The following is a 22,587-nucleotide window of genomic DNA, read 5'->3' as shown; positions in this document are numbered from 1 at the left end:
CTTCAGCTTTACAGACCGTTTTAACATATATTAGCTCATTATTTTAGTTTGTGCCAACTAGTTATTTGGATCAGTCTTAAGGTTGCCGTCTAAGTGGAAAAGCTGTGATAAACCCACTGCACATCACCTGTTATCTGGCACCAACCAGCAGACAGGACAAAGTTCACAACAAGCAGGTGAACAGTGCGTCACCATTTAGCAGCTAAAGGGTCAGTAGTTGGTGGACACTGAAACAGAACTAAACGTCGAGTGACTGATAGACTTACATTCTTCAGGTGGCCAAAAACACGACTCCAAATGGATGTCAATGCCGCTCTGCTTCTGCCTCGTGTCATAGACTGCAGGTGAACATCAGCAACAGTTTGCTCGCATGTTCGCCATATCAACATGATGATGTGATGAGTCCATGTTGTGCTTCCAGGTTGTTGCGCTGCTCCCAAGTGGCCAGGATGTGAATTACATTTAACTCAAAATAAAAAACGTTGTTTTTTTTCTCCCAATATATTATCCAGAAACCACAAAGTCCATGCAATATTCAGCTGTTCAGGAATTATTATGGTCAAACAATTGACCTATTTTAACCAAGCATGTTAGCAGAAACTATAGAGCAGAGAAAATAAAAAACGTACTATAGTGCAAGACACAGGCTTAATTTTTCACTTTTTAACTGTACTGTCAAACACTAGTTTAACATTCGTACAGACCTGTGACGAGCAGCAGCAGATCTTTTGGCTGTGTAAGATTTGTCAGAAGTAGAACATACTGTATCTATAAAGTGTTCTCCAAAAGAGCCCTGTATGTTAAAGTCATTGTACGTGTGTGCATGAATTGCTGCTTGCAGCTATATTGAAAGGTGTAACAATTCCAATGTTATTCATGCACTAATCCGCCAGCGTTTAAATCGAGGTATGAACAAGCTTACAAGCATTGACAAAACAAAACCGGTTAAAATGTATCACATTTTTTTTTACAACATTTTCCCATGTGTTTATTTGAATTCAAGTTGAAGACACAGTGTTGCACAGTGCCAGGGTTTGCATAGATCTGATAAGAAGGTAAAACATGGCAGCTGACAGACTGTTTTTACATATTACAGATAAAACCAGGTCACCCCCCCCCCCCCACAGTTTTTAACAGTACCTCACATTAATTACAAAGGTATCACTGTAACACAGCATGGAACATTTAACTTAGTCTTCTCAGATAGAGGAGTAACTTTAGAGCATTTTGGTCATTAGGGAACTCCCACTGAACAGTTTCAGTAACATTGTCGGACGAACATGCAAAATGATTCAAATTGATGGTGAAATTTTGATGTTTAACTGACACATGTAAATAAAACTATGGTGACATTTCTTTTTTTTTAATCAATGTGAAATGATTTGAAATGTTGCCATGGACAAAGAGGAATTCATCGCTGATAGTAAGTGACATAACTAAGAAACAGTGTGGGTTCAAATCACCTTAAAGTGATGCATCACCAAAAATCTTCATCAAATACTCACCTTCTGCAGGCTTTTTTGAGTATTTGACACTAAAATGATTGCTCAAAGTGCAAGACAACAGTATAAAACCACTAAAAGAAAACTAATAACAAACAGACAAAACCCTAACATTCCCTGCTACATGTCAGATATATCTCTCTCATCGTAAGCGTACATTACAGCATGCATGTAGGCCTTTCACTGGTCCCATTTAGTCCAGTTAAAATCCCATTCTTATTCACACATAAGAAGGCTAAGCACTTCAATATTGGCATCTTTTCTTAATATAAGATCTCCCTTTACAGCTGATGCTCTTAAAGAGACACCATGTCTAGTACATTATGCTACGTTGTAAACATGAATTTCCCTTTGCAAATAAATACTCCTGGAACAGTTTTTCAACACTGCTGCACACGTGGAACAACTTCACATTCCCATTAACTTTTGGGAAAATAATAAAAAGTTCTTAAATTCACAGCGTTTGCTGTTTCAAGTTGTGAAAGCAGACACATAGCGCTAATTTACAAAACACATATTAAGCATAAATCTTAAAAGATTTAAGACTTAAAATGTACTCATTGTGATATATATACTATGACTTACTGTGATTCTAGCATTTTCCCTCAATACACAAGTGTAAGTGCACTGTAAACCACTCAGTGTCAAGTATGCAACATATCCTACAGTGTCCTTGTCAGCCGCTAATATTCAAAAAGACAGTTTGCGCCAGTCCATTGTTGGATGTAAGTGGTGAACTCCAACGTCTCCCTGAGCTCTTAGTTTCTATAAGATAAAAAAAGAGAAGTTAACAAGGAGTTTGTACAGATTTACATTCGAAAACGGAACCAGATAAATTACCTGTTTGGCATTTTCTGTCCAGCAGATGGAGCCAACGCAGCTTTCCCTCTTTGCAGGGCGTTACTGGTCACCTGCAGGCCTTTCGTTTGTTGCTGTTCCTGCATCCAAATAACAAATCAGACATTTCACACCCAGTAAACTAGAACAAAATTGGTTTTATTCAAACACATACAAACCTACTCACCCCTGATAGTCTGTTGACAGGACAAGGTGGTGGAGGTCTGTTTGGGGGTTCTGGTCGGGGCTTGGGTACTACTGACTGCTGTGGGTGGGTTTTGGCGTCCAGGAAAGGTAAAGGTGGGCGTCCTGAAGGTGGTGGAGGGGCCTGGTTTCGTCGTTGCTCAGTGAGCTGAGCCGATTTAACCGAAGGTGGAGTGTAACCCTGAGGAGAGTATTGTCTGTCTACAGGCTGGATCTGGGGCTGAGGTGTTTGGTCTTTCTGCACTGCAGCATACGCAGGGACGGGAGGAGGCTTCACTGCCGGACGCACGATAGCATGCCTGGACCGAGTTGAGCAAGCTGGGCTCGGACGAAGAGAGGGCTTCCCCTGGGGAAGAAAGCAACCATAACAAAGTTCAGGGGTTTCCTCTAATATTCACAAACAATAGAGAATGGCAGTATTGTCTGGGTCATAGTGGGCTTCTTTACCAGGTGGTCTGAGTCTTGTTTTTTAAGCAAGAATATCGGGTTTGCGTGACCGCTCACATGGCCCTCGACCGGGACTGAACAACTGAGGGTGAAAACACAAATATTTGTGTTTGTAGTATTTTCACATCCACACAACATAGAAAGTAAATTGTCAGCAAACTGCTCTTCACTATAATGTGGAGGATTGGTATTTTACCCTCCAGAATACCATACCTTGACACTGGAGGTGGAGCAGAGGTTTTCAGTGGGTGGAGTTTATGTCTGTAGCAGCACCAGAGTCCAAAAGCAGACAAAAACACAAAGAGAACCAGGGGAAGGACCACCAGGACTGGGAGGAGATTGCCTGTTGGCAATAGAACATTAGACAATAGTCAGAAAATTACATCATTTCAAAGACATATTCTAAACTGTCAGTATATGAAAAAAGTGTCTCACTGTGGCTGATGACAGGTCCACTGTTTACACTCCCACCTGACCCCTTCTGGTCACACAGAGGAGGAGCCCAGCCTGCGTCACAGTGGCAGTTATGATTGTTGTTGCACAGCTGGCGAAGGAACACATTACACATTCAAATTACAAGAACAAATGTTTTATTAATTACATTGACATGCAGGTTTAGAAATGAACGACACTTAAGTACACTAGAGAGGTACGTCAAAATCATTTTGAGTGGAAAAAAAAGTCCAAGGTTCAGTGGTGACTAAGAGCATTTAGGTATAAATAAATTTAATTGTTCTTGACTTGCATTTTCTGCTACTTCATACGTCTACTTCTCTGCATTTGAGAGAAAAATAATGTCCTTTTTATTCAAGTTACTTTACATATTTTTTTCTGATAATACTTCTGTACTTTTACTTTGAGCAAGATTTAGAATGCATGACTTTTACTTGTACTGGGGTATTTTTACTTTCATATATTGCTACTTTGATTAAGTAAAAGATCGAAATACTTCTTGCACGACTGCAAAGCTTTTTTATATTAGTGGGCTGGCAGCCACATCTTCCAGCACTCTTTGGAAATTAATCCTCCCAGCATCCTTCCTCACACACACACACACACACACACACACGCACAGAAACCTACCCCGTGTCCATGGCACTTGGCATTGCACTCATCAGCTCTGAGGAAAGATGCATTGCGGCATTCTCCATTAAAGCAAATCTGTTGAAAGGAGTGGTGCGAGGATGAGAGTCAGTGAAGGGGTTAAAGAGTAGTTCCTATAAGGGGTACAGTTTTTCTTTATGAACATCACAAAGACTGGAGCCACAAAGTTAGTAAATAACAACAATTAAATGTGGCTTTCTGGCAGGTAATAGACAAACCAACATCTCAAACAGAGATCTAAAGCATGCTCTCTGCCACAACAATAAATTCCATTTATTAAATCTCACTGAGTCAACACCACACTTGGTGCCCGTCATGACCAGGCCCGGGTCCAGAGTGTCACCCTGCCCCTCCTCGTCCCCCTGCCCAGGCTTGTACACGTGTGTTCCCATACACTGGATCTTCGTGTTGCCCACGCTGACGGTGGTTTCAATGCGCACAGCGCTGTTCTCAATGGGCTTGGAGGCTGAGGTTAAACACTGGATTTTCCCACATTGAGCATCCCTGGCAGAGACAATAAAAAAGGTTATCATCAGTTTGGTGAGACTGGTCATTCTCAGGAAATGTAGAGGAACTAAAATGTGATAGATGAAGTGCATGAACCAAATCGTTGAGATCTTCACCTTTCCTTACAGCTCCTGTACTTCCCAAACAGATCTTTGCCACAGTTCCCGTACATGTCCCCAGCTTCATTTACCTTCTGAAAACACAGGTCAGGGGCCGGGCGGCCATCTGTGGTCGGAGGAGAGAAAGTGCACAGAAACACATGAATAAGTCTGCACACACACACACACAAAATAACACACACATGCAGTAAATGTCTGCACAGTGTGTAATGTGACCACCTGATGGAGACCAGATGGCATCCCTTACTGTTCAGTGTGGCTCCTGTGGTACTACAAAGGCTCTCCAGGGAGGCTCTGTCATAACGTGAATATGGACACTGTCCAATAACAACCCCTAATCCTGTGACCCACTGAGGCGTCTTCTCTAACTCTACCCAGCATATCAAATATGAGATTGTTTGATGGCTAAAATGTTGTGCATGTACATTAGTGACATTTAAACTGAAACTGATAATGCGTATTTTCTAGAATATTGCATCAATAATTCGTCTTAATTTGCAATTAGACTGCATTAGTTTTCGCCAGGTGTACCCAATAAAGTGGAAACTGAGTGCATACGCATGTATGAAATATGCTACATTTACAATGCTGTATACGCTGTGTTGGAGCCATAATGTGGTTTTGTTGTTTTCTTATGTCTTTGAGGGAAACATGGGGTGTGTACACATGCAGTCCTGACATTGAACAGTGGGTGGCACCTTAACCTAAATGTGCATATATGTAAGTGCCTGGTAATGAGGATCAGGTGTGTGTGTGGACGGGAAGCTAACAGTTTTTGACCGTGTCAAGGTGTCGTGTCAAGGTAGCGTGTCAGCCGGCACGTGAGCTAGTTTCAAGGGCTTATACTATCCTCTAAAGTATCCTGTATTCTGTTACGGTGCCAATATGTATTTGAATAAAAGGATCAACGGATCTAAAGAAAGACAGCGCATTGGACATTGAAATGTTTGTGGAACACGCGTCCGAACAAGTTCTCCCGTTCGCCCTCCAGTGGCTTTAAAATGGATATTTGTTAAAGTCACTACACGCTGCATGTGATCAAACTAGACATACCCCCTTTTGGGACAAAAGAATAATAGATTATAAGCATTCAGTTTACCCACCTTGTCCCCAGAGGGAGTGACACTGCTGCTCCAGGGTCAGACACATGCCGGTGTAACAGTAGGCCTGCCCGTCTACACACGACGTACCGTCCACCAAATAGAAATTAGCAGGACAAGACTCCTCCTTCCCATCGCAGTACTCTGGCAGGTCACACGAGCCAGAGGGAGCGCGGCACAGCACACCTGGGCTTTTCAACTGGACAGAGACGAATAAGAAGGAAGAATGGTTAGGAAACACACTGAAGAGGACGACGACAAGAGATATGAAGACAGAATTAGAGCTATAACTCAATTGCTAAAATGTTCTTCACATAGTGAGAATCAGCCTAGGGGACACATCCATCAGGGGACACATCCATCATGGGACGATCATCAGATTTAGATGACCGTGAATGTTAGATGAATGTTAGTACCTTGCAGTCATGACAGCAGATGCCATGGGCGCACTCAGCTCCAGCTTTCAGAGTGCAGTTGTTGGCGTTACAGCAGGGACTTTTACACTCCTGCACAAAGAGTGTAGAGTCAGGAGTCCTGGTAAAAACATACAGGGAAAATATGTATGGCAACATTCAAGAGACACAACACACCTCTTCTTCTCCACAGTCACATTCTTCTCCATCCTCCAGGTAACCGTTGCCACAGCGCTGCCCTCCATACATGGATCTGGTGTTTGGCAGGTTGAAGAGACACTTCCCTCCTCCAGAGCTCAGGTAGCTCTTCAGCTCCTTCAGGTTGCAACCATTGAACACACGTGGAAATGGATGCCTGGTTCGTGACAAGGAAGACGCACACAAACACATTATGCAAACTTTATTGTAATCAAATGTCATCTTTCAAATCTTCAGTTTTTCTCTTCCATATTAGTTTAATAGCGGCCATTCGTTTGGCTGTAGGACACCTGCGTATCGTACCCAGTAGCAGCAGCCATGATACAACCTCCGTCTTCGGGCTTCGCCTGGCAGCAGCCTGCACTGTCGTGGCTCATGCCGAAGTTGTGGCCCATCTCATGTGCCATGGTGGCAGCCACACCCACAGCTGACTCCGAGTGGTCCTATTCAAAAAGAAGGGTAACAGATTACTTAAAGATCTGTAGAAAACGTACATAACATACTAGAGTATTACGCTATATTAATCTGGGATACACTTTTGGTTTTTAAATGTTTTCCCCACAAGTACATTCGGCTCACAATCTGGGATTTGCGTCTTGCTCAAATCTACGTCAACACACGGACAGGAGGAGCTGGAGATCAAACTACCAACCCTACGATTACTGTCTTAACCATTGTACCACCTGAGTTGCAGCCACCCCATCTGGATTAATGTTTGTTTAGACTCTTGTCTCTCACCGTGTTCACTCCACCGGACTGGTAGTCGGAGCACATGGCTTTGAGAGGTGCCAGCCCGATGGTGGTGCCTTGGAAGCCCTTCCCCCTGGAGACACAAAACGCCACTGGTGATTAGTTCCAGCTGGACAACGGCCCACAGGGATACAACTGGTGATAGTTATTGTCTCACACAAGATAGAATCAATTGAGAGACCCCCCCCCCCCCCCCCCCCACGGGACAGGAGGCTAAGAGGAGATAGGTGGGACACTAGCGTTGGAGAGGGTGCAGAATGACAAATGGGAAGATTAGTGGGAGAGAGAAACACTCACGTGATGAGCTGAGCGTTGTCGTTGGGGAGCGTGCGGAGCTGTTTTCCTCTCCAGGACAGGAATGCTGCCAGGGTGCTGTGAGGGTTGTCTGAAACGTTGATCATGTCATGGCTGTTCCACACCTCCAGACCGATCAACGCCACACGGATGCTCAAGGCCTTGTAGTACTGCGGGTGTGAAACGTCACAGAGAATTTGACTTATCACTACTCAATATGGGTGAGATGAATCTGATGAGTCTTGATTGTGGGTTTCATGTTCTGCATCAGACGCTACCTTGTCAACCAAGTTGGCCGCCTCCAGTAATTTCAGTTTGGTCTTCTGGAGACTACTCCCATGCTTCTCAAACTGCAAACGACATAAACCACATAGTACACAGAAATAGACACACACACACATTTCTTGCTAAACCTCAAAAGGGGACTTGAGACGACAAACAGGATATGATTCAGATCTTTATATTTACCATAACTTGCTCTAAATAGTGATGGTGCAATTTACTGACATATTCTATATTTAAGTATAAATTTATAATACTGAAATATACATTTTATGCTGCATTTAAATAGCTCATAACAGCTTCACAGCTGACATTGGGCGAGAGGCGGGGTACGCCACAGGGCTGAGTCATATAGAGACAGACAACCATTCACACTTAGATTCACACCTATCTACAGCGTGTTGCTATCATGATCTCATGATACCCGTCCTCCCACATGTAATGCTGTCATCATTTTTATTTCCCGTCTAGTTAAAATGTGGCCAAATCCACAACCGCGTCCTCACCTCAGCCTTGTCTGCCACTATCAGCAGCTCCACGTACTTCATATTCTGGCTCAGGTCCCTTTTCTCCTGAAAACAGGTGCAGAATATGTGGTGACAATATTGTCATGATTTTGTGTAAAACCTGCAAAGGATTGTGGGTTGCAGGTGATTTTGTCCATTGTCCTGTCCCAACTCACCCTCGCACTCCGCGATGACATCATTCCGTGGATGAAGTCGTCGAGCCCCTCCTCCTGCTCCCCGTTGCCACGGTGATGCAGGCAGCTACCTCCGGGAAGGCGGAGACTCTCGGCTCTGAACACGGCGTGCTGCTGTGCACCCGTGGAAACGGGAAGAGGCTCTATCAGGTAGCTGACGCTTGTGTTCAGAGAAATCAGTCCCCTGGGGAAACAAGACACTGCTGATGGTTCCATCCAATCACAGCTCGAGGAAATCAATGTGGATCGATGAGCCTGTCTGTGTGTTTGCACACTGTGGCATACTGGTAAATCTATAGCAAATATTGTAAATAAATCTTAAAAACATCAGATTAAATGAAATTTCCAACAGCTATCCTTCATTGGGATTCTTTTTATTTGGCTGTGGTGGTTTTTACGGATGGGTGGAGCAGAGCGAAGTGTCTAAAGCTATTTACAGCTGTTTATAAATGAAAATCAGCTGGGGCAGACAGAGCAGTACACAATATTTTGGCTTCTTCACAAAACCCCTCATAAACACAGATGTCTATTCACAAACACGCGAACATGCACGCAGCAGCAGGTCAAGCAGCTGTAGCAAACATCTGGAGAGGTCAGACGCCCACATGTCAGTGTCCCTCTATGCTGCGTTTGCATTTCTCCAGAGAATCTACATTAGTAGGAAGACGTATTCATTCAGTCGTCCTCCAGATGCAGAGCACTGAACCCATGGAAACACACATGGGGCTACGATTTCTGTCAGTGCTTTCCAGTTCCTCCACTGATGCCGGTGTTTCTAGCCGGAAGGCTCAGCTGCCTTGGATCGACACCAGCAGAAATCACAGGATCTCCATTCTGAGCTGTACTCGATGAACCAGCTCACGGGGCAATGACCTACTAACCTACTGGACATAACTGTTTCCTGTTACCTTATCTACTCAGCCATGGCTTGATCACAGGCTGGACCGATGTGCAGGCTTTGGTTCTTTTCATCTACAAAATCCTGTTCACAAACAATCTGAGGATTCTTTCCGAGAGCTCTTAACTTGCTCTCAAAAATTCATAGCTAGGATTCCCAGCTTAGGGAAAGAGTCTGATATATGCATTTTTTTGTACTGATCTTAATATGGCAATAACCTGATTTCTTAAAGGTTGTGTTTAGGAGAAACCTGGTTTATGTAACCGGGGAAGGGGATTATCAGCTAGATTTCTTATGAAGAAAGAGTTTCTAATTAGCTAATCAGCATTTGTGTGTGTTATGTAGACAAGTATTTTATCAATGACTTAGAAAATAGTAAGAAAATTACAATGTATCCATTAATTGTGTTTTGCTGGCCCAAAATGAAAAGAACTGAGGCAGTAAAATTAGCATTAATGGAGCTAAAAGCTTCCATTCATTGAGCGAGCTCTGCCAACACATCGTTAGTAAGATCAATCACAAATACCTTCCCTCCATGATTTATTCTGCAGCACTAACTCCGGGTTTATGCGTATTGGGAAAACTTTCCTCTTGGCTCCGTTTCTTGCGGCTCTGTAATCCTTTGCTGAAGTAACGCTGAAGCTACAGAGAGTGCTCTTCCCTGCTCTTAACTCTTGGAGCTGTCTTAAAGAACAGCTTTTTACTTTTAGAGGGATTTAGTCTTATGGGACACTTCTTAGAATTCTCAGAAATGTCTTTCACCATTGGGACCAACTCGAAATATTTGAAAACTTTATGAAAACAGCCCGTGGTGGAGTTTCACTTACCTGAGTCCTGAGCATGTGCTCACAGCAACACTTGAGCCTTTCATGCCCAGAACCTCCCCATGGTAGAAACAGTGTCCCTGCAACACAAAAACAATTAAAGCTCAACACACGCACAGTGATAAGAGAGACGGTCATCCAACCAGAAGACCTTGTTATGTAAGCATAAAATGTAATATTTTATGACCATAACGCTCGTTATTCTCCTGCCATAGGATTTGATAAACTGCATTTGTATCCATTTCTCTTCTATGATCACCTACAGCTCCCCACTGCATTTTAAGAGCATCAAACTGTCTCGTAGACTTACAGTGCTGGCAGGAGAGGAGGACCTGCGGGCTCCATCGGGAGTGTACCATATTTCCTGATATCCAGGGGCCAACAGCTGCCTGGTGGAAGATGGCACACAACTCAGAGGCAATTTGCAAGAGAATATATGTAGCGTCTAACGTTCAATCTCCTGAAACAGCAGCAATATGGTGGAACAATGGTGAAAAGTGAGTAAAAGCTGGGGCAAACAGAGGAGATAGAAGAGGACAGATTCTCTCCAGCATCCCACAGCTCATAAAACATTCACTCTGACGGAGACAAAACCAGACCGCTTTAAAGATTTAGACAAAGATCCTCGCAGACATACGAGGAATAAAGTGGAAAAGTTTTGGGACTGGAACAAAATCCATATGTACCTTTCACAAATTACCCTTTTTACTTTCTGTAAAAGTATTGCTCAAGTAAGAGATGGTAACTTCCCGATGCTGAGAGTATATTTGGTGGTATGCATTGGTTTGACAGGGCTATTATTTACAAAAGTCCTCTTTTTCTTTTCTCCATTACTGGAATTTCTCCATTAGTATACAATACAGACTGTGCAGGAGAGGCTGATAAATCAGGGAAACATACACATACCGAGAGAAACATTACATTCCTCTTACTCTCCATCTGTGTATGTGATTGAGTGAGTGTCTTCAGACTCGGGCCGTTTCTGTCAAACTTCTGTCAACCTACCGGCCCAATATTTACATCTCGTACAGATGCTTGTTTTCCTGTCTTTCTCCTTCCAGCTCCGTCTCAATCCATTCTTCCTGTTTTCATTCATAAACTCTGCCTGACTCACAGCTGGTTTTCTTTTGCTCCGTATCGCTAAATCTCCCCCTACGGTCAAACTCGGATGCATCAAACAGCCTGTAACGGCAATGGAATCAAGCTCTAGGGAAACCTACAAGTATCTACTGGTGCTGATCGAAAGACTGGACTTGACTTAAGTCTCAAATAAACACAGACAGACCCCAAGATGTCCCACTCATCATGTATCTCCACCTATTTTCCATTTTAGCTTGTGGCTTCACCTCAGGGTATAGCTATGTATTCTGTTATTCCTTTTTCATATTTGCCAGATAGAATTAGTGAAAATCAGTGGGGTAAAGTTAAATTAATAGTTCAACATTTTGGGAAAAGTGCTAATTCTCTTTTTTTTTTGCAGAGAGTTAGATGAGAAGATCTATCCACTCTCATATCTGTCCATTAAATATAAGGCATCAGCCAGGAGCTGGCTAGCTTAGCTTAGCATAAAGACTGGGGGAAACATCAAGCCTGGCTCTGGTTTCAGTGACTCTGCAACTTTTTGTACGTATTAAAGAAATTATATATAATGTGTTAATTAATGAGCCTAAGGGGTGATTGCTGGATTTTTTTTTATTGTTGTAAAGAGCCAGGCTAACTCTTTCCCCCTGTTTCAAGTCTTTATGCTAAGCTAGGCTAATCAGCTGCTGTAGCTTCATATTCAGCACACAGACATGAGAGAGGTATCGATCGTCTTATCTAACTCTCGGCAAGGAAGCAAGTATAAGTGTGTTTTCCAAAATGTCAAACCATTCCTTTAAAGGATGATGAAGACAAATGAAGGGAAGATGGGAATTTTTCTGTTCTCTTCCGTCAGATGCCCCGAAGGAGACAAGCCACTTGAAACAATGACAGCCTGTTGATGCAATCAGCCACAGAGCAATACAAAGACAGAAAACGTCTGCTTCATCCTTTAACAGATTACCACCCTGGGGTTGGGAGACTGAAAAATGATCAGTCAGCGGTAATGCATCCGGCTGACTCACCCTAAACTGGGTAACCCCCCGTATTGTGATTTGACCTTCTAACCGCATTTATATCTGGCCTTCCTCAAGTTTTCCTGCTTCTTCAACTCCCCGAATATTCCCATCATGCACTCCTCTCGTCTGTGTAACCCTCTCTGTCGCTTTAAAAAGGCAGAATTAATGGCAGAGTGGCTGATGATTGATTGAGCTTTACCCGGCTGCTATATACAGGAAGGCTCCCTTCTTCCATGAGGAGACGCATAATGACTCTCTCTCCTCCATTCTCTCTGATTCTCCCATGCCAGTCAGCAGCTGAGTACACCCATAGACTGTATAACATGCCGCTATGTGACATATAGACACAACAGGCTATTAACAAAGCCACTGTCACTACTGAAAACCTAATGCCAGCTTAGTTTTGTCTTTTTCCCCCATTACTAAAATGCTGATGAAAGGCTACTGTCTCTTCTGTGGAAGGTTAAATAGAGTTAATGCCTTCTCTGTTTAGGCAGTGAAAATAACTCCTTTGACATGACTTTTTAATGCCATAGCCACTGAACTTGTGCCAACTGGTGGTTTATTTAAACCGTAAAGAACTGAAAGCTGAAACAATGCATCTGTCATCCAGCAGACACGACCACAGGAACCACCCAAAATAACTTGCAGGTGCAGTTAAACTGCGTAGTTTCAATTTGACTAACCAGTGTCTCCAGTAGTAAAAAGAAAAAGAGTATAGTTCAGGTAAATGGAGTTAACGGTGCGATAAAAATATGAGGACAACTGCAATGCACATGCAGTTAAGCATGATGTCATTAGTTCATTGCTACAAAATGTATGTAAGAATAGGAGCAGTATTGATCAGTGACAGTGGAGAAAAGCTTGTTTTGACATGAAAAAGTGACATAATGCATCTTTTAACATTTGATCAAGATCAACCTTCCTGCTCAATATCTTATTGCTGCTCTGCATGCGTGTATGAGTCAAAAAATGGTTGTCTTAGTTGCTTGCTTAGTTGTTGCTTCGTGTCACTTGCATGGCTAAATGTACCGAATAGTGGATATTGTTGCTGTATTATTGTACTAATTGTACTTATTGTTTTGCTGTTTCTTGTTGCTCTCCTTGAGAAAGCTTTTTTTGTTGCTCTTGCTTTCTTTAGGGTGTCTGGTTGTCGTCTGAGTTTTCACCAATTTTAACCATTACCTGCCAAGTCTAAAATGAATAATTCACATATTTGCTTGCTAGCTGTGAGTTGGTTGAGACAACTGATATCACTTTCACATCTGTAGGAGAAATATGAAGCGACAGTCAGCTAGCTTAGCAGAAAGACTTTGAACAAGGGGAAGCAGATATCCTGCCTCGAGCAAATGATAACGAAATCTGTCTAGCAGCATCTCTGAAGCTCACTGAGTAACACCCTTTATCTCATTTGCTTCCCCGTACAAAAACAGAGATTTAACAAAGCCTATAATTCGGTTTTACGCGGGTTACACAGAGGACTACTTCTTGGCCGGGTGCAGTGACCTCCGAGGATCTTGCTGTCACAGTGACGCTGCTGGCAACCAGCTCCAAGAAGTCACTGCGCCTGGCTAAGAAATAGTCTGTCATATAACCCCCTTTAACCCACAAATTATTAGGGCCCGAGCACCGACGTAGTCGGAGCGGAGGACCTATTGTTTTTCGATTGTTTATTATTATTATTATCGTACCTGTTTCGTCGCAAAAAGGAGGTGCTTGGGATAATGGAAATTTTTCGAAATTTGGCACGCAAGCCATAATTTGCGAAAATTGCAGTCTGATTGGGGTGTCCAGCTGCGGTATTAAATATTGGCTCGATAGCGCCCCCTATTGAGTAGCCCCAACACCGGGTTTCACCTAGCTGTATGAAATTTGGTAGGTATGTGGATCGTGATGGGACGTACAAAAAATCCTCTTGGAATTTTTCTCTAAACCAAACAGGAAGTCGGCCATTTTGACTTTTATGACGTTTTTGGACCGTTTCAAGGCGTCGTACTTTAACGAACTCCTCCTAGAAATTTAATTGACTTCAGATTTGGTCAGTATACTCTTGAGACCTTGGCAGTGAAAAGTTACTCAAAGATCAAAAAGTTATCGAACTATGTGTCCGTGGCGTGGCGTCAAAAAAACACCATTTGACGCGAAACAGGAAGTTGTTGTAACTTGGCCATACATTGTCTAATCTGCTCCAAATCTCTCATATGTCATAACATCCTGACCCGGAACACATCTATATGATAATTTAGAATCATAGTAATAGTGCCACCTAGTGGCAACTGGAAGTTGTAAGTTGTGTACTTTGACATCCTGCTCCTCACAGATTAATCAGATCCCTCTAAAATGTTGTCAGAACAGTCTTAAGACCTTGATAATGCTTCATTGTGAAGATTGTAAGAAGTTGTTGAAGGGCGGCGACGTGGCGGCTTGGCGAATTTCGATCCTTCGCCATGAACGAATAAACTGATGTAACTCAACTCCACATCATCAAATCTTTACCAGATTTCACATGTTTGATTAGACTCCAGGCCTGAAGACATCTGCAGGCCAATTTTGAATCATAGTCATAGCGCCACCTACTGGTAACAGGAAGTTAAAGTCTTTATACTTTGGCTTGTTTCTCTTAGTAGGTAAATCAAATCAACATCAAATTACTTCCACACAAATGTAAGAAGTTCATAATACCAGTTCATGAAGCTTTTGATGTTTCGTCCAACGCCGTTGCCATGGCGACGCAGTCTTCGCCGTGAAAAACGAAGGTAATTTTGAGAGGCTAAAAATGCTTGAAACATAAGCAAACTTGGTGACCAGATTTAAAGGCCAAAATGTAGTTATATAATATGATTTTATTGGTTCAGAGTGGCAAATCGGCTCAATAGCGCCCCCTACAAAATTTCGACGAAGCAGCCCTCGCAGTATGTTTGACCTAGATGTATGAGATTTGGTAGGAACATGTATCACATACGGACTTAAATAAAAGTCTCTTGGGGCCATGCTCTAAACCCAACCGGAAGTCAGCCATTTTGAATTTGATATGAATTTCTAGTGTCGTTTTTGTCATTTCCAGGTGCTGCACTTTAACGAACTCCTCCTAGGGAAGTAATCAGATCAACTTCAAATTTGGTCGGTACAGTCTAAAGACCTTTGTGATGAAAAGTTACTCAAAGCTTGTTGTTTCGTGAAAAGCTGTTGCCGTGGCAACGCATTCTTCCCCATGAAAAATTAAGGTGTTTTTGAGAGGCTAGAAATGCTCGAAACATAAGCAAACTTGGCATACACATTTAAAGCCCAAAATGTAGTTATATAATATGATTTTATTGGTTCAGAGTGGCAAATCGGCTCAATAGCGCCCCCTACAAAATTTCGACGAAGCAGCCCTCGCTGTACGTTTCACATAGATTTACAAAATTTGGTAGGCACATGTATCACATGTGGATTTAAAATAAAGTCTCTTGGGACTATGCTCTAAACCCAAACGGAAGTCAGCCATTTTGAATTTTGTATGAATTTCTCGTGTTTTTCTTCCATTTCCAGGTGCTGTACTACGAACTCCTCCTAGGGAATTAATCCGATCAGCTTAGAATTTGGTCAGAACAATCTAAAGACCTTAGTGATTAAAAGTTACTAAAAGCTTTAGGTTTCATCCAACGACGTGGATATGGTGTGATGGCCATTTTACATGGTTCGCCATCATCCATCAAGCTGTTGTAACTCGACTGTACTTTGTCAAAACTGTCCCAAACTTGACATGCTTGTTGACTGTTATGGCTTTAGGACTTCTGCATGCCAATATTAACTCATAGTCATAGCGCCACCTACTGATAAGCACGGACGTAAGCAGGATTCTATAATTACAGCGGCCCAAACACTGAACTTATTGAAAGGGTTTGTGGGCACACCATGAGAAAAAGACTTCTCTGATCTAAATATGTGCAAACTAAGATGCTTGGAGAGCAAAAGTTAGATAACAGTGGAATCTCAAACCATATCCGTGGGCATTAGTATAAATGATCTGTCCAGAGCTTCTTCATGACAATCAGGTAAAATGTTACAATGAATGCTTCACACTACAATCTAAAGTTACAGAAGAACTTAAAATGAAAACAGTGTTAAATTAAAGTGTTCAAGTAACAGCAAATGGCACTACTGTTTTGTTAACTTTCATGTAAGTCCAAATACAATCAGCAGGACACTGCAGGGAGTTGAACCCCATCCCAGTAAACTGACAGTCTGTTATGTTACAAACACTGAAGCACATTCACACACATTCATTTTCTTAATGATCTTTAAAGGCTTACATTTATGATTGTATTGGAGGTACACTCAAAACATTTGAGGCTTAAGACCTGGCAACATGATCTTGCTACGCTGCTGGTCTACGCAGGAAATATCTCACTCGTGCACGCAGTGTATGACGGTCACAGAAATGCATGGCCAGAGTCCTGCTAGTACCCTCGACGTGCGTGAAGTTGCGAGGGCCCGATCAATGCTGCTCGCAGCTTTAATTGTTTTTAGACTTTGGTGTTTTCACGGATTAAACAAACAATATATGGTGTTAATCAGCTTTAGAGGTGCTGTTAGGAGGAGTTGGCTGAGTTCCCCTGTTTCCAGTCTTAATGCTAAGCTAAGCTGCTGCTGGCTGTAGTTTCGTATTTACCGTACAGACTTAGAAGTCTGTCCCATCTAACTCTCGACAAAAAGAGTCAACCCTTGAGTCTAATTGCATTCTGTGAAATGCTGTGAGAGCTTTCAAATCAAGACTGCAAACATCTGTGTGCGATGGTGGGAGAGCGCCACAGAGTTTGGACTTAGTCCAGTGTCCAGACAGATGCTGTGATTGAGGAGCTCAATACTGGCTGAATCAGGACTGTCTGAGGCTGAGACAAAGGCTTGGTTCAGCCTCATGAGGGGAGAGAAGGGGTGGGGGAGTAATGCTAATGTACTTGGAAGATAGTGAGGGGTTGGGGGGGAGAAGTGGACGTGGGGTAATGCATTAGGGTCAGTGGGTCGCATTCTCTCATAGGATCAGATGACATCACCGCACGCGGGTGGAGGGAGGGAGGGAGAAAGCTGACGCAAAGTCAAAGTACCACTCTGCAACGGATGATGAAGAGGCTTTTATTGCACAGGGAGGCCAATGTACTGTGGTGTGAAGCCCTTTGTGTGTGTGTGCGAGTGTTTCCCTAACACACAGGCTAACACACTGGCCTACATTAAGACATCAAAGCAGATGGGACCGAGCCACTGTGAGACTAAACATAGAAACAAGGACAAGGCGAATGCATCCCTGCTCTCTGCTCCCCAGACCTGTGATCCATCAGGTCTGAGCTTCCAACCTTGTTTGTGTTCCTTTGGGCTGCTGCTGCCATGTGTGTGTACAAGTGTGTTTGTATGTGTGTCGTCTGTCTGCGTGTGGCCTCAGTCTCCCAAACCCTGACCGCGGCGAGCGTGTGGGAGATGCATATTTGCACTAGAGCCCTAGGGAATATCTGACGAGGCGAGGAAAGAAATGAGAAAGAATGGGGTGCTCGCTTTGAGAGTGGACAGTGGAAAACGTACGAGGTGTGGACGAGGTGGGAACAATGATGTGCGCATTTCACAAGGGGGTGCTCAATTCAGGTTCATGCATTTTAGGGTGTGCAGGAAGGGCATTAAACAGAAGAACAGAGGAAAGTCATGCGGAGGAGGAAGCAAGAGCATCCACACGATTCATATCTGAACCAAACGCACATTACTCACACCCAAACTGACCCCGACCGTCGCCACTTTCCTCTTTCCATGACTTCTCTCACCTCAACCCTTCTACTCCGGTCCATCATTTTCTTACACCGTCCCCTCCCCTTCTCACTCACTGTTTCCTGCACTCCTGAGTCAGCAGACTGGCCGCTGCCTGGCTCTTAACCAAATCAACCCTCTACGGGAGCACCTTAGCCTTTCATTAAGATAAAAGCTCAGGCAGACACACACAGCGATGCTCATACAGACCACAAAAAAAAGAGACCCACACGCACACACGTTGACAAGAATGGCTGGGGAGGACATAAATGGAGTCTGTGCTCCACTGGGAGTACTGATGCCCACAAACATTCAGGGCTATGTCTTTCTCCAGCTTTTGATTAAGTGATACATTAAGTGAAGAGTACTTGAGGTGGACTGGAATTAAAAGGGAGAGAGCAAAAAAAAAATAAAAAATGGATGTAAAATGCAGGAGAGTAAACAGAAAGACAAGATCAAGACCATCTCACAGCTGGGTTGGGTTCTCCCTTATCTGCTGACTGTCAGAGTTACAGTTGCAGGGGCAATGAGGACAAGAGGGAGTAGCCAGGACACAAGAGACGGACACTGGCAGCATTTTCTCTGGCTTCTCTCCATAATCAGACATCGATCTTCAGTGACACAAACTGCTGTCTTCTTCTTCTTCTCCACATTAGGTCAACAGAGGATACATTAAAAAAAAAAAAAAAAAACAGTAACCCAGTCTGGGATTTGCTGTTTAGTCTCGGAGAGAGGGGAAACACTGGCTGGTGGCGGGGTGAAATGGTAAACCTCAGAGTTTATAATGTGTCCTCAAAGAGAGACTCTTTCTTTGCAAGCTGTGAAACTATGTTTTGTGAGGGGCCGTGTGAAAATGATTGGGGTGGGGAGGGGGGCTGAACTTCATAGTTCGATGTTTAAAAAAAAGAAAGGCCCTCCAAAGAGTTTCTAAAATCTTTAATTAAAGTCCCGACTCATATAAACTTAAGATACGTTACCCAATTGAAAAGGGTGTACAGTTAAACACTTTGTATGTTAGTGGAACAGTCATTTTCATAATATCCACCAAATTGCACATTTTGTTGACCAAACATTACAGCCACTACATTTCTGAGGCAAAAAGCTACCGAACTTAACCGCTCTGTCAGTGACTGAATGAATGAACTAGCACAGCCGACAGCTTTGTGCAGTTCAAGGGAAGGCTGACATAAAATATAAATCTGGTAAAGATGTTGAAAGACCTGCACTTCTAAATAAATGCAGACTACCCTCCCTTTAGAAAAAGAGAAAGAAAACACATGACCCCTCCCCCCTTTCATGACCCCCTCTTCCCCCAATACTGACTTTCGTACAGTCCCGAAGTGAATTGTGGCATAAAAACATACAAGTACTTGCTTAAGTGAATGAAGCACAATAGAGTATTTAGATGACTTTTTTTATACATCAATAAAGCTCTCAGACACAGTGCATTAAAGGATCAATGTCAAGGAAATGGAAATGTGTTTCTTTCATATGAAACTATTAATTCCTAACTATTTTTGTGCTTTATGACAATTAACAGTTTTATTTCTCCAATTATTTTCCTTTGTTTTTTTTTACAACAGTCTACCACAGTACTATATGTTATATCATATTTCATTCTATTTAATATATTTTATTCCAATACTTTAACTACTACACTATTGCATTATGTCTTATATTCTCATTTGTACTTGATTGATTGTGATTTTCTCTTTATACATTTTGTATGAGCACTGTTGGAGGGAGCCTGAGGACAAAAATGTCACTGCCAATGACTGCTTCACTGTAATTGTGGTGCACATGACAAATAAAAAGGGACTTTTCACATCACCTCACTCCTATTCTACGGAAGTGTAGAAGTGATTGTCACGGGTGAAGCAATTCAGCTTTCCTGTTTCAGGAAACCGTTGAGAAGTTGCACAAAACAGTTTTAAAATACATTTGTCTCGCTTACTACTGAAATTAATTGGATTTTTTTCTACTGCACCGTGTTTCATCTTTCTTAGAACGATCTACAAATATTGATATCAGTTAACACCTTAACACCATCTCTATTTCGTGTTGAGGAACCCGAAAAAGTTTCATCAAATCTATCTCAAACCAACTTCGACTTCCCTCGTCTCTGTCCCTCTCTTAACCCCACACACACAGTGTGTGATTGATTAAAATTCCTTGCCCAGGAGGAAATCTGACAGTGTGACCACCTGCTGGAGAGGGAGAGCAGGGGGGCAAATCCCTCAGGGGACGTTTAGTCAGACACAGTGGAGTCATGGTTTGTTAGTGTGCCTGTGAGTGAATGAGTGACAGACAGAGAATACAGTTGATGGTAAAAAAAAAAAAATGGACTCCATTTCTAATGTTCTTAAAAGCTTTCCTTTTCACTTGTGTGCTGGCTCAAATCCAAAAGGGATAAAACCACAGCTCTGTAGTCATCACAGACGTCGCCACTGCTCCAGTTCTCCCCGCCGTCCCACCCAGCGGCCATGCCGTCCATTAAACGAGATAGATACTTCCTATGACCATCCCATTGTGGCTGGACAGGAACCGCTCCATCAGATTACAGGATGTCAGATGCAGACGCAGAAGTCTTACTTCCTGTTTGCCCAAGGCACAAGGATCGGGTGTCAGCCCTCTGTCATCAAAAAAAAACCATCATCCTCCTTTCCTCCCTTCATCCCCCTCTCTGCACCCACAAGGCCACTGACCTTATAAATGTACTCTGTGACAGCTAACATCTGGTCAAATACACGGGGCCAGTCGGCCCGTCTTTGGGGGCGTCTAAGAAGACTGTACACAAGCTCAGTGTTGGAGATTCTCAAACACTTCATTCAGTCACATGCAAACAGGTTGATAGAGGCGACTATTTGAATTCGTTTTTTGGAGGCTTTTTGTCTCATTTTGGTACCTGCTCCTGGGAGCGCTCAACTGCACCGAACGTTACCAGAGACATTACTACTTAAATCCTTCGTATGAAACACAAAGGAGCACTTAAATCACTCACTCATTTCTCTCCAGGTGCAGTTTGAGCTCCCGGCCCTCGGCTGAGATCAGAACCTGAGCCTCTGCAGGATGCTGGAGGGGGAAAAAAGAGATTGCAGGAAGTGGTCAAAAAAAAGCGTACTTACATTACATAAGATTTTTTTTTAAATCAGTTTTCTTTTTTATTATTACAGATTCACCTCTTTGCCAGCAGACCTCCTGTGTCTGTAAGGATGCAGCCATGTGGGATAAGTAATCTCATAACTCTGTACGTGATCAAGGATGCTCCTCAGGGAACCCTGCTTATTTTCTCCTGATGAAAAACAGAAAAAAAAAGGAGGAAACATTTCAAATGACCATGTTGTGGGTGGTCTGCAGCATATGCACTGAAATTACCTTAAATTGATTTTTTTTTTTTTTTTCACTTAAGCATTGGATGATTCACTTTTAACAGAGATAATTACGCATGCCCAACAAGCACGTTGCATTTTGAAACTGGAAATACATTCCAACGCAATGTCGATCTAGTTTCCCCCGAGACATGCAGGCTACAAATTCGGGGAAACAATCAGACTCACCGTTGTAAACAGCGCCTTCAGACAGAGCAGCAGCAGCCTCGGCACAGTGGAGGAGAACTAGGAGGCACAGGCACAGAGAGGGCTGCACGGCATCGGCAGGAGGACGACGCGCTCCTGGACGCATTCTAACAGCAAGCGGCTCCCGATGAATCTGCTACACTGAGACATACATGTGCGGTTAACGAGCCTCGGGTGTCTCAGACCAGATTGAGAGGACGCCGCCGCTGCTGCTCGTCTGAACGAGATGCCTGCGGAGTCCGCGGGGCGCTCATCTCTCTCTCGTTCTCAACCACTCCCCTTCATCATTATTACTCACACACACACGCACGCACGCACGCACGCGGAGAGGGACAGTGTGCTCGCGGGCTGAGGTGAGGCAAGATAAGGAGGGATATGATGAAAAAGGTACGAGTGAGCGACACTGACATCCTGATGGAAGAAATGGGGAACAATGTGGACCACTTTTTTTAGCTTAATCTTAGGCATTAGAAAAGGAAAAAAACGCAATTAATATTTGTGTGTATATTTTTTCATTCTTAATCTATAATAATGATAAAAGCAAGCATCATTAAACGATTGTGCAACGAGTTTCATAATTGAAGGGGTTGTTTAAGGACTATCTGCATTTTTTCATCACCATTTCTTAAAGGGGTATCCTAGCAATTTATTATCATACTTCGATTAAGTTGGTGGACTCACAAGAGACAGATTAAAAAAGAAAAGAAAAGACCGAAATATCTCCACTTTTAGTCATTACAGTATGTTTCGAGTGGAGATAACCCTGAGGACATCACCGCATCTTCAGTTATCTTCTCAGACCACTGAAGACATTATACAACCATTCTCACCACCGGAGTAGTATGACAATTAAACCAACTTTTTTGTGTGGAATCGAGTACATTATTAATTATCAGAATTCATTATTATAATGCTGCATTCACCCAACGTTGGCAGAATGAGAAAAACAGTAAAACTTCCTT

The 22,587-nt window shown here is 42.9% G+C and overlaps 1 protein-coding gene across 1 annotated transcript; it reads right to left on the bottom strand.

Annotated features, from left to right (window-relative positions):
• Nucleotides 1-960: 960 nt before the first annotated feature.
• Nucleotides 961-22,432, bottom strand: adam19b (ADAM metallopeptidase domain 19b). Its single transcript, XM_076102853.1, has 23 exons — nucleotides 21,608-22,432; nucleotides 21,230-21,342; nucleotides 21,052-21,122; nucleotides 10,490-10,568; nucleotides 10,183-10,259; nucleotides 8,440-8,641; nucleotides 8,264-8,329; nucleotides 7,754-7,825; nucleotides 7,479-7,645; nucleotides 7,170-7,254; nucleotides 6,735-6,874; nucleotides 6,411-6,588; nucleotides 6,237-6,326; nucleotides 5,824-6,019; nucleotides 4,718-4,826; nucleotides 4,382-4,598; nucleotides 4,074-4,151; nucleotides 3,426-3,534; nucleotides 3,204-3,333; nucleotides 2,991-3,072; nucleotides 2,527-2,889; nucleotides 2,343-2,440; nucleotides 961-2,267 (listed from the first exon to the last, which is right to left on the bottom strand). The coding sequence occupies exons 1-23, from the start codon at nucleotides 21,729-21,731 to the stop codon at nucleotides 2,261-2,263; spliced, it is 2,853 nt and encodes a 950-aa protein (XP_075958968.1). The 5' UTR covers nucleotides 21,732-22,432; the 3' UTR covers nucleotides 961-2,260.
• Nucleotides 22,433-22,587: the final 155 nt, after the last annotated feature.

This window comes from Anarhichas minor, unplaced genomic scaffold (genome assembly GCF_050575085.1).
Source record: "Anarhichas minor isolate MPS153535 unplaced genomic scaffold, ASM5057508v1 ptg000028l, whole genome shotgun sequence".
Lineage (NCBI taxonomy): Eukaryota > Metazoa > Chordata > Actinopteri > Perciformes > Anarhichadidae > Anarhichas > Anarhichas minor.
Note: the sequence above shows the minus strand (reverse complement) of the source record. Positions and strands in the feature narration are given on the sequence as shown.

Coding starts and splice junctions, on each gene's coding strand:
- adam19b (XM_076102853.1), bottom strand. CDS start 21,731: ATGCGTCCAGGAGCGCGTCGTCCTCCTGCCGATGCCGTGCAGCCCTCT. Junction 7,646..7,753: donor CGGCCAACTTGGTTGACAAG/GTAGCGTCTGAT, acceptor TCACACCCGCAG/TACTACAAGGCCTTGAGCAT. Junction 3,535..4,073: donor CCAAGTGCCATGGACACGGG/GTAGGTTTCTGT, acceptor TTCCTTCGCCAG/CTGTGCAACAACAATCATAA.